The sequence below is a fragment of the Rissa tridactyla genome, chromosome 2 (assembly GCF_028500815.1).
Source record: "Rissa tridactyla isolate bRisTri1 chromosome 2, bRisTri1.patW.cur.20221130, whole genome shotgun sequence".
In the NCBI taxonomy this organism is placed as follows: Eukaryota; Metazoa; Chordata; class Aves; order Charadriiformes; family Laridae; genus Rissa; species Rissa tridactyla.
Genome location: NC_071467.1, coordinates 38,516,504 through 38,528,941, shown reverse-complemented (window position 1 = coordinate 38,528,941; position 12,438 = coordinate 38,516,504). Strand labels below are relative to the sequence as shown.

The following is a 12,438-nucleotide window of genomic DNA, read 5'->3' as shown; positions in this document are numbered from 1 at the left end:
TACAGTGTCAGCTGTACTGCCTCAACTAAAGATACGTTGTGCTTGGTGCCCTGCCTCTGACATTGGCCACGTGGCTGAGGACAAAGAGTAAGGATAATCCACATCAGCATGTCTTGTCAGCGTTCTCGGTGGCATAGGATATCACTGAAGTTAAAAGCAGATCCAACAAAATGCCATCAGCTCCCAGTTCATTTGATATCTTAAGATCAGCTGCTAAAGCTGTAAAAGATTAGTTTAAGGCCTGACTGGTCCCGTGAGCAGAGCCTTAGTCCCAGCCACAGTGTAGCCGCAGCACAGTTCCCAGGTATGTCAGTGAGCTCTGTCTTTGCTTACTTTGCCTGCTATGCAGAAGCAGTTATTTAATATACTTATGTTGTCCTTTAAGGCGCCTTGTTTTGTTGCTCATGGGAGGGAAGAGTTTGGGTTCTTACTGTAAGTCTGGATTTTCTGGTAAAGGTCTTGCTCTGACAGAGCTGGAATTAGTTTTCTGTTGTTCAATAGCAGAAGTGGTGTTCATTTCCTCCGAGAAGCTTGCACTGGCAAAGCAAATATAAATATCAGCTCTGACCAATTTGAGCATCACAGAGCAATAGGCTGAAAGGAGCTCATATGAATTGATTTTATGATCAGAGTTTGATGAAGCATCTAGTGAAGGAGTTGCATCCCTCTCAGCCCAATTAGAATTATATTGACCCTTCAGAGCTGGAGCAGAAAAGAGAAACTGCGGAGAAAAAGAAGTTAATCCAAGACGTATAGATTCTAATTGGTATGAAAAATTGATACCACTGTCTATGTACACGATTGCCCAAGGCTCCTATTTCCTCAGAGCAAAGAAGAACGGAGAATGTCCAGGTTTGGTTCAAAGAACGTAAAACCATAAGCCCAAGTAAATGACGGAGCGCATTAGCAGCAATCAGAACTTTGTAGTCAGGAAGCCTTCACATCCTGCTATCAGGATGAAATTGGCTGCTATCAGGACTTTGCAGACAGAAACAAGCTTTTCAAGTAGGTTAACTGCAGAAATTTGAATGATACAAAAGGAAAAGATTATACTCATTTAAGTTGAACTAGCTGAACCAGAAACAAAACTTCAAACATCTAGTCTGAAGTATGGAGAAAACACTGTGCTAAAAATACCTTCATAAATACAACAGTTTCTGAAACTAGCTTCCTCAGAGTCATCCACTCAGTTTAAAGTCTAACCTTTAAACTCGAAGCCCAAAGAAAGTGCAGCCATTTTACCTTCAGATGTTTTAACAGGCTTTTCACCTTTAAAGTCAAAGATTGCAGAAAATAGATCTTAGATCTTACCTTGGCACTTCCATGTTACATTTCAAGCAAATCACATTTCCTGCCATACAAGAGCTTTGTCTGAATTGACATCAGTTTGTCCTTGAAGATGAAAAGCTACAGCTGGAGCTGGAGCTTAAATGGAAATTTATGGAGCACATGGAAATAATGCTTATAATCCAGGATTGTCTCTTCTCTCTACTTAACACTTTGCGGAGAGCAATAAATATCTGCTCTAGCAGAAAATACATGATCATTTTCCTTTTAGCTGGAGCAAGAAATAGTCTACAGTTCTATCTTTAGCTATTGCTCCTCTCCAAGCCTAAAAAAGAGAAAAACAAAGAGAAAAACCTGATTAATACTTGTATAGACTTTGACTGATTGAAAGGTAGACCGAATTCACATATTATACTGAAAACAAAAAAAAGGGAATATAAAATACTAAATACTGGAAAACAATAACAAATAATTAAGTAGTGTTTAGCCCTGTAAACGATAGAAGTCAAATAATGAAGCAAAAATTACAGTGTTTCTTTCAAATGCTAATAGGGCAGGCCAGTCAATACAGCTACTTCAGAACAAGCAGTGCAACTCATGTTCAGTGGCAGGGACTCCTTTTTTTTTCCCCTGTAACCACGCATTAAAAACAAAAAGGCTGAGAACGTTTTAGAATGGAAAGTCATGTATTTGTTAACCTTTTTCATTACTCAGAACCTGATGAGCGTAATTCCATCAGGCAGAGACTTCGTATAGGACCATTTTATAAAGAAAGAGAATATTTCGGAAATATTTCAGCATTTGCAGTTAAGAACCTGTTTTGCACTCTCTTGAGGTTCACAACTCTGTAATATCTGCTGGCAGAAAATAGTATATATTTGAGTTTAGAGATAGGGAAGGACGTCTCAGGGCACCCTGCTGTCACTTTCTTGCTCTTCTTCCCCTAACGCTTGTCCTGTGTCAAATGGCCAAGGCAGCGCACACCTGTCTTGAAATTAAGGTTGTTTAACAAGTGATCTGAGTGACATTTCAGAGGAGTTCATTGTGGACTGAACCAAAGAGGAGACTGGAGCAAGTAGAATGGCTGGAAACACTGGGAGAAAGCTAGGAGAGGAGTGAAAGAGAAGAGGAAGATTAGTTGAGGTCTGAACGACAGAATGGCACCCAGGAACCATTGCTCACTTGGTTTGAAAGCTTTCTTATCCCCACCCTATAATTCACTAATTTAGGAATTTCTGGGAAGTGGCAAGGACCTCCAGAAGGGCAGGAATAGCCTGCCCCTCCACAAGGAGTTTTAAATTAGGAGCGCCTGTTTAGCCTAGTCTTCCTCATTGGGAAGCAGAGGTGGATACCTGGGACAATGCAACAAGAACTGTATTCACTTCCCACCCCTGAACCTAGACAGTGACTTTTGGCCACACGTCCATCTTCAAATGGCTTTCTCCTTTGAATGATACAGAGCAGACTGTCACCATTCGTAGGAAAGAGTTATGGCTGAAAGTCAAGAAAAAAGTGGGATTCTCTCTGGCCAAGTGCTATCAATAATCAGTCTTATCACTTCCCAAAGTACTGTGGGACTGTTAATAATCCTGTGCTGCCAGGATCTCTGCCTTATGCCTCAAGGGAGGAAGACGAGGCATTGATTCAGCCTCAGTTCCTAGGAAAGAGATTTAAATAATCACCACCATCCACAACCAGATACAATCACAATAAGGTTACACAGGTGCCCCAGGGCACACAGATGACTCAAGTACTTCTGTTTGGTAGACCTCAGACATTATAGATAACCTGTCTCTGATTTCCTCCCCATAAATCCTCCCTTGCAAGTGCAGTGTGTTCTTGTTAGAGAGCGCTCAATAAAGCAGTCATCAAACCCAGCCTCCTTACTCAGTGAAATATGCTATGTTGCCTGGTTGGAAGGACAACAAAAGCGTTGCAAAAAATAATGTGAAAATCAGTGCCTGAAGGTAGGGTTGCAACTGATTCCTGCTTCTTGTCTTTGTGCTTTTGTCACACACCATTTTCTTTGTGGTACCCCTACCTCATTCAGTGCACAGTAAATGGAATATAAAGGACACCTATTGTCAAAATAGAGTCTAAGAAGGCGTATGTGAAAATCAAGCCCAGCCAGGACAGTTCCAGGTTCTCTGGTAGAAGAAGAAAGTTCTCCAGAGCTGATTTGAGATGATTGCTCCTTTAAAAACCATTCTGTTCATGAAATTGAACACAGCTGCTAATATGGGGGGGGGTGGGGGTGGTGACTTTTTCTGCAGACTTTGATGTATCGCTGCAGACATCATAAATACCTTGCACAACTTTTTAGCAGACTGACAAGTTATACAATAACCTGTTTGGGGGCTCTCAGTGGCTTGAAACTCAGAGTTCGAGAACAGTTTTAAAACTATAGTTCCAATAGCTTGGACTTTGAAAATTATAAAAGTCTCTGGGGTCATTCAGAATCCTTTGCACTGTTCAGAAAGAGGAATTTCTTTGATGAAAATACTTCCAAGTAACTATAAAAATAGAAACTCTTTTAAGAACATAACAAGTTTAACATAAACCAAATGATTCACAGGAATGCTGCAGACGACAGAAAGAGCAGCTATGTGAAAAATTTGATTATCTCTATTCTGTACTGGAAGAAAGAAAAAATGAGATGACACAAATAATCACTAGAACCCAAGAGGAGAAACTGGAACACGTCCGCTCCCTGATGAAGAAGTACGCGGATCATTTGGAAGCTGTGTCGAAGCTGGTTGAATCGGGAATCCAGTTTATGGAAGAACCAGAAATGGCTGTGTTTTTGCAGGTATAGAGTCTATAAATAGAGATAGAAAAAGAATGATGGGTTTATCGCAATACTATTTAAGCATTTCTCAATTTTAGGCACATTCAGAGTTTGGTCATCTTTGAGTGAATGTTTATACAAACTCATTTTTTAAACACTTGCATCAGCACAGACAAATGACTAGTCTTCTTGTGAATAGTATCCAAACCAAGAACGTGAGTATTTGCTATTTGCACCAAAATATACTATTCTGTGTATGAATTTCTGGTCCCCAAAGAAGAAACAGGAATTTTAACATTTTCCAACATATCTTTATTGTCCCACCACATATAATATATGTGTATATGAACTTCTGTGAGTTATGTTTCATTTGCATATTGACAGATTGATTAACTTTGCAAGAATAAATATTTATGTTCTAAGTCACATTTTTATGCCTTTACTTCATTTTTTTTTTCTTCTGTTTTCTTACTATAAACTTAGGAGAGCCGATTAGGAAACAATTAGCAGTTTGTCCACTGAATTGGTGGGCATAGAATTTCTGTCCTGCAAGTTTACAGTTCCTCTATATTAAAGGCTGGAAGGGTGTTTTCTATGAAAAAAAAAAGCACCTTATTTTCATCAAAGAATTGCTTTCAAAGAGTACAATATTCTTTCCAGACAAATAAAATTTTGTGGCTCCAGAAGTATGCCCTTATGGATAACCAAAGATACAGTTACTCTGACTAAAGATGGTAATGGAACAATTGCTTTTCACCACAAACACACACACACACAAAGAGCAAAAATATTTCCATTTCATTTTTGTAGAAGTTGTATGTGTTTCCCATCATATTCATATTTTAATTAAGAAGTCTTCAATGAACTAAAAGGTTTACTCAGCTGTATACTAATTACCACCCAAATTTGATCTCATTCATAGATCTCATGGTTGTCATTTATGAGATCCATATTAGTGCGTTTAGAAGCAGCCAGTGTAAGAATTAAATCTCAATGCATAAGATCTCTGAAAAAGTGGAACAATTTAAGAAGTAAGTTATTTCCTTTTTGTTTTCACAGAATGCCAAAACATTGCTACAAAAGTAAGTATTTGAACTTGAGACTCTTGATCTTTATAATGAATTACAAATTACAGATTTATCTGCAAATCCAAATGCCAATAACCAATCTCTCTGTTTTAGAATTACTGAAGCATCTAAAGGATTTCAAATGGAAAAAATAGAGGATGGGTATGAAAATATGAACCAATTCACAGTGAACCTCAGTAGAGAAGAAAAGATAATACGAGAAATTGATTTCGACAGAGGTATGATATTTATTTCACCCAAATTTCTTTCTTAAATTGCAACTCTGTGTAATTTACGTGATGATACTGAGTAGGAAAACTTGAATCAGATATTTCTCTCCATCCCGAAGTATAACTAGACCATTTTATAGTCAAAAGTAAAAATCCATCACAGTCAAAAAATCACATAACCTGTTGACACCATTAATCTTACCTTTTGTGTGGCCTCAACATTTTCCTAAGCCCATGGCCTTTACTAACTCCTCGTATGAAGGGACCACAAAATTAAGCTTTTATCTCAGTCTGTAAAGTCCTTTTTTCTTTAAAAGATGCCATATTTGTATGGCCTGTCTATTCAAAGAAGTCATTAAAGAAACAGAATATTTACTACTAAAAGTACTTAAGAAAGATACTTTTTTAAAGTCTTTTTTATAATAATTGAGAAATGTAACAAACATAATCGAAATTCAAGAGCAAAGAGTTACAGAGGGAAGCAAAAATTGCCATCATCTTTCATGCATTTAAACATCTTGTGTCATGTCATTTGTCATGACATCATGACTAAACATGCTTAATATATCTATAGAATAATGCGACATCGTAATTCTATTCTATTCTATTTACCAAAGTAGACAGAAATCTGGGCTCATCTATGCTTTACCTTAGAGAGTAAGCCACAAGAAGTTAATGGAGATAAATGTTTCAAATAAGCAGATCTCTCCTATTAAAAAGCAGCAGTAACAGTCATCTGGATATCTCTAATTTTCTTGCTAGCACTGGATTCTGCTAGTGCATTTACATTTACCTTTATCAGCCCAATTAAGTCTTATGCAGATGCTACCCATCGCTTACTTCCCTGCTACAACTTATACTGACTTCAGAGTGTGTGGCTGCTCCCTGCGAGGGACCGTGGGTGACTGCTGTGCGGCCTGTAGTTTGGGACCCGTGGACAAGCGGTACTTGGCACAGGGGTCCGTATAGTGGGACAGCAGCTGTGGCACCAGTGAGCAGCAGAGCAGCAGGTGCCATCTCGCAGGGCCACGAACCTCCAGGGATCTGTCCTGGAAGGGACAATCCAGAGTCACTGCCTTGTGCCCCTGTTCGTCCCTGTGATCAGCCACAGCTGCCACATCGCTGCCATGCACGTACATCTGCCAAGATCGTGACCTCGTGCTCCAGGCACACTTCCCCACCATGTGATGGGGAACGTGACACCCGCCTCTTGGGGACAAGGCATTAGTAAGGGCTTTGGCAACCGGGAGTTCAGTCCTACATTTGAAACTCCTACTCTACAATCAAGGAAGCCCTCTGCGGCCAGGGGACGTGGAAGCAGAGATTCGGCATTCTGCTTATAGGAGTGTATTTGTCTGCAGAAATATTTCTCCGCTATGAGGACATTACTTAATTTGGAGATCTACATTCCTTCTACGTAATCAGGGAGAACCATAACCTGTGCAAAATGTGCAGCCAATTTGGAGCTTGGGTTAACGCACCCATCTAAGTTTATTTCTCTGAAGTGCTAGGCTGGTTCTGAACAACATCCGGTGTTTGTGAGGATGAATAGTCTGATTACGCAAAAGAAAATGCATTGTTAGAGGGCTTCCTCTAGAAACAAGCCGAGCCACGAATGCTGACAGCAGGATGTGTCAGATGATGCAAAAGCAGCGGTTTGACCAAGTTTGACAGTCCGGTTTCAGGAATTGGTATCCCAAACCTCTGGTCAGGTACTGCAAAGCACTGACCTGGTCAAGGTTTATGATGATGGCTTCAATGGTGTTTAAAACAAACATATACCTAAAATTGCAAGAGGGACTTTTTTCCTGGCAGATTGTGCCAGACCAGGTATCCTTTCCCCAAAAAGTACAGGGCCGTGCCACACATCCCTCATGAGGATAACTGCATTGGCAGGACTTTCTGTCCTTCTTCCCATGGAAAAGGCCAGCTTAAGATTCCAACAATGGTGTGTGTTTGGTGTCCTCCCTGCTGCGAAGCGCCTGCTGGCAGCTCCAAGGCAGTGCCCAGTCTGGGCTGGTGGGAGCAGGCTCCTCACCAATGCCCTCTCCCCAGCCTGCATCCTCTGCCAGGCAGCAGATTATCAGTAGCTTTGCCATGCAATTGTAAATGGCTTTTTAATTACATAAAGACTATAGCCATCTTCACATGGTGCTCAGTCCTGTCCTTTTACCCATGTCCTACCAGAGGAGGAGGGAGAAGAGGAAGAGGACGAGACGGTGGATGGTGAAGATTTGGATGAAGTCCACACTGAGTCATCAGGAGAGGAGGAGGAGGAAGAGGTGGAGGAGGAAGGGGCTGAGAGAGCATCACAGCCACCTCAGCAGGACCCTGAACCGCAGAACGCAGCAGGAGAGTCCCCGGCCGAACCTGCTCCAGTGCCACAGCCCACCACCCCGGCTGGTCAGGTGAGTGTCCCCTGTGCCCTGCTGCCCTGCCAGCTATGCTGAGTGTGCCCTGGCAGAGAGAGAAATCACTCCCCTGTGGCCTGTAGGCACCGCACGTCAGGAGCACCGCAAAGGGAGTTGGTGCACTGGAGAGCAAAATTGTTTATTGCCCTTGTGCACATACACACAACCGTACCCTGTCCTCTCAACCTGCGCATATATCACTTGATAGGCAAAAACTTACGCTGCTAGATAAATTGAGATATATATGGGATACATAAGATATAGGTAAAAGAGATTCAGTTGGGGAATTAAGTGCATTACAAAGGATGTTCTGCTTGCTGTGATTTAACTCAGACTAACTATTATATATGAAATGGTTGTTAAAATATTTATAGTAAGAGAATTTGGCATTCCCACTGGGTTTAGTGAGCTTTCCACCACCAATTTTTAATCATGCTTCTAATCTGTTTTCTGTGAATAGCGTTTGCTACATTCTGCTCTGGTCATCCTAAGGTTATGGTGTGGGTGGATGCAGGGATATCATACACCAAACAGGAGAGGAAACTGCCTCTTACAACCTAGCCGCAAACAGATTCAGGGTGTGAATAATTTAGGCCAGCACTTTTTCTTAAGGAATGCGATTAGAATGAGACCACAATTGCCACATATTCTAAAAGACCTACATAAAAAAATACACGTCATGTGCTAGTTTAGCTGTCCTTGCATACAATTAACTTAGCAAATTCTCCCCTTATGCAATTTACCCAATGAAGTTGCTGAGCGGGTAAAGGCTGCTGTGAAGATATTTGAGGAGGCCATGTGAAAAGAAGAGAGCACATAAAGAATCTTTGATTGTAGCAAGCTCCCCATATAAACCAAGGGAAAAAAAATACTATAGATTCATTCTTGCTTTGATTTAAAAACATATGTGAGTTTGCACCTGTTGTGTGAAAATACTCTTAAAGCAGTCTTTATTGATTTAACCAAAGTTTGTCTTTTGAGAATTTGCACTGACTTAACTAAACTTATGTCGCCTAACTGATGTAGGTTTTCATGCAAACAAGAGCCTAGACATAAGTAATTCTGCACACTCACATGAAGGCCCTCACTTCTAAGGCTAAAATGGCAAAGGTACGGCATGCTGTTGCAGCAATTGTGACATGCCATTAGGAGATGGTCAGACGTGGCATGTGGGTGTTGCAGGGTGTGGGATACCTGTATTTCAGCTTTTGCCTTCTGGTGTAAGAAAGGCAAAGCAGAAATGCTGTGGTGATAGCAGGTACCACGTGGGTGAGCCCTGAAGGCTTGATGCAGGCAGAGAGATGCAGTTCAGTCGGCTGTGCTTCTTCCTCGCAGGGCAACCATGCTTGGCTTATAGCGTTGATAGCAAGACTGGTGGGCAAAGGTTTATCTCCAGTGTCTTTGTATTCCTCTTATTCTGACTGCTTATATCAACAGATTCATTGGCAAATGTGTTGTTCTTAACCCAAAACCCAACAAGCCTTTCAAAGGTACCTACACCTGTCATTCGTGGCTGGTACCGATTCATGAGGCTCTTATGAAGATTTTATATCTTTAGGGTTGAATTGGGTGTTTATCTGAATTAAGAAACCACTTGCTCACTCCTTTTGCAGTCAGCATACCCTCCCCAGGGATTTCAATCCCTCCTCCTTCCCTCCTATTCTGGTTTTTGGGTAACATATATTCTTTCCCATATCTATGTTATTCAGATGATAGTTGCTTTTGCTTCACATTTTGATTGTAATTCTTTTGAGCCATATATTAGGATAAATCTATTCTTTGCAGCGAGATGTAAAAAACACGGCATGCAGAGCAACGTAGCTACGGCAGGAAGGTAACGTGGTACACTCTGCTTGTTCTTCTCTTTATCTGTCCTGATTAAGGATGAGGTTGTGACACCAAGTGGTTCTCAACAGACCCCAGAGTCTGAGACTCAAGTGACGGCCACAGCAGAAACCATCGATCCCTTGTTTTACCCTAGCTGGTATAAGGCTCAGTCACGACAATCAAGCAGTCCAAGCTCAACCCCGGTGAGTGGGTTGGGAAAAGTAGGGCCTCCTGTTTCTCTGGAAACAAGTGCAAAGAAGGCAGAAGCCCCGGCAGCAGAAGTGATGGAGGAGAGTGCACCAGGGAGTGGTAAGGAAAGCAATGCCACCGCAGCGACGTCCAAGGTCAGTGCTACCGAAGTCAACCCAGAGTGCTGTGACGTGCAGCAAGGCGGGAACGGCAATTGTTAAGGAAAATGTGACTTAATTTTCCTCTGCATGCTAAAGAATAACTTCAGACATATGGAAGCAACGTAAATTGTCATTTCAGCAAATCCACTGGATTTACAGATGGTTCCAATGTGTGACAGGCTGACTTTTCAGCTGCAGAGTAGCATGCCGATGGTTGCTTGTGCTTAACTGCCAGTGCACCTCGCTTGTGCGAGCCTGTTATCCGAGTTGCTCACGCACATGCTCAGGAGCTGTTGACGAGGCCGGCGATGCCTCTGCACAATCAGATATTTGCATGCATTAATAGCAGACAAATCCTGTGCATGGGATCATTCTCGTCACCCGTTGAAAGCCTGTGTACACCACATGCCATCCTACCACCACTGGTAGAGCAGCTGTGGCTTACTTGGCTTTACCTTCTGCAGCTCTGTGGCTGCACCTGCAGCGTACGGCTTCCCCGTGTGAACACAAAGCTATGCAAGTACCCGGAGCTTTCTTGTCTGTTTGACTGCCTATCAGTAAGCAGTGTGATTTCCTGGGTTCAGATCTGTTGAAGAGGGTTCCCCCCAAGGATAATTGGGACTTGATTAAAGAAGACCATGAAGATAAAATATTTCAGTTCTGTATTAGGCTACCAGCGGCATGGTGGAATTACAGACACTGATGTGTTGGGTACAGAAGGATGTTTCCCTTACAGTGATAATGTTAGAGTTGGGATAACCTGAATTTGGATGTTCCTTCTTCTGCATACGGGTACAAACTCCACATGGGTCACATATCCAAGGAACAGAGCTGAGGGACCTGCGTGTGAAGCATTTGCACGCTATACCTGCTCCTGCTGTAGCGCCTGGCTACCAGCCCATGAGCAGCACTCTCTAAATTAAACCATCCTGATTTACAGGCTTAAGCCGTATGTTTTAACAAAGCCATTACCTGTATGAGTGTGATGAGAGGAGATTATGTGTCTGTGTGTGAAAAAGCACAAGTGGGTAGTAAGTATTTCATGCTGTTTCCTTTAAAGTTAGAGTCGACCATTCAGCAGACATGAGCAGCCTTACCATGATAAACCATCATGTGGCAAGCAAAAAGTTAGAAGAAGAAGGAGTTCATACAGATATGATAAAAGGGGCATTTATCTTTTAGCTGGAGGCTTTAGTCAGTGACACTTGAATTTGGTAGGAGGATCTTCGCTAACTTCAGTCTTAACAAAAGCAACATTTGATCCCCAAATTTCAGTAGTTATTTTTCAGGGTTTGATTTGAGAATATTTGAGTGAAATAAACAAAAGAGTATTTTAAAATTACCAAATCAGCTATAATCTTGTCTTCTTAAGTATATTTCAACCAAGCTGGCAAAAGCAGGTAAATTCACCATGAAATTAATTGCTGTTGTTTCTCCGTATCAGTTCCATTAATGACTCGGCAGCCAAACTTCACTGCAGGCAGGTAAAATTCTTATTGGGTAAATTCCCTGGGAGCTTGCCTGGCTGTGGTCTGCTTCCCTGGCTCCTAATTTACCAGCAGGAATTAAAGGAGCAAAATTAAGGTTTGACGTGGCCAACTGTCTGGGAAAAGCAGCGGCAGTGGTTTTCAGGCACAGCGAAGCAGCAATCTGGTACCCGGTTCTCTTCATCCTTGGGTAACCAGGAATAAAAACAGGGGCATGGGAAAGATGTCAGTTCCTGTTGGCGTGTGAATTTGGAGATGCTGGATTCTGATATTTTCCCGGATTACAAGTGACACTGACATTTTGGGAGAAGGCGTACGTTGAGAAGATTAGCACGTGGCTCTGAGGACGAGGGAAGGAAGAAGCAGCTGAGGATGGGGTTGCCCCTGGAATGGAGACAGAGGAAGGGATAGAAAATCTCAGGAAGCAGAAAGGTGCAGGGTGTGATGAAGAACAGAAAAGGCAGAGTGACCAATCTAGGAAGGGTGATGCCGCGAGATGGTGCCATGGTCAGGTTTGTGGATCTGAGCTGAAATGTGTCTATGTCACAAGCAAAATGGCCTCTGTCGTGTGTCAGTGATCATTTTTAAGTTCGTGAACTTGAACTTTGTTTTTTTCCTGCATGTGATTTTTACACAGCCCACTCTGAAATGCCATATTTGTTTATTTTTTTGAAACCCCAGCTGTTGTTCCTCACACCACTGTTTTTACTGCCTTCCTCCAATTAAAAGAATATGATGGAAAAGTGCTGTGGAAACAGAGCTTTTTCGCTGAACGTAGTGATAATGACTAGTTCATGTCGTGACAACACTGGTGAAGCACTCTTCTTATTTTCTCACAGGAGTTAGCATTCTGCATATCAATTTTGGCATTTCTTATCATACTACATCATCTTTGGAAACTGATTCAATACATGATTTGTACTTTCATGGGTAGGAAATATTTTGTTTTACCATTAACTAACAGTTAAAATAGTGTTTCTGATGATGTTCC

At 41.8% G+C, this 12,438-nt stretch overlaps 1 protein-coding gene across 3 annotated transcripts in view; it reads left to right on the top strand.

Annotated features, from left to right (window-relative positions):
- Window positions 1-12,438, top strand: part of TRIM55 (tripartite motif containing 55) — a 38,709-nt gene that overhangs the window by 11,310 nt on the left and 14,961 nt on the right. For 2 of the 3 annotated variants that reach the window (XM_054192059.1, XM_054192061.1), the window contains exons 5-10: window positions 3,863-4,096; window positions 5,135-5,157; window positions 5,257-5,381; window positions 7,560-7,780; window positions 9,667-9,954; window positions 12,287-12,377. In XM_054192059.1, coding sequence (XP_054048034.1) covers window positions 3,863-4,096; window positions 5,135-5,157; window positions 5,257-5,381; window positions 7,560-7,780; window positions 9,667-9,954; window positions 12,287-12,377 — 982 coding nt within the window. The remainder of the gene's footprint in view (window positions 1-3,862; window positions 4,097-5,134; window positions 5,158-5,256; window positions 5,382-7,559; window positions 7,781-9,666; window positions 9,955-12,286; window positions 12,378-12,438) is intronic. The other variant, XM_054192060.1, reaches the window with a different exon arrangement.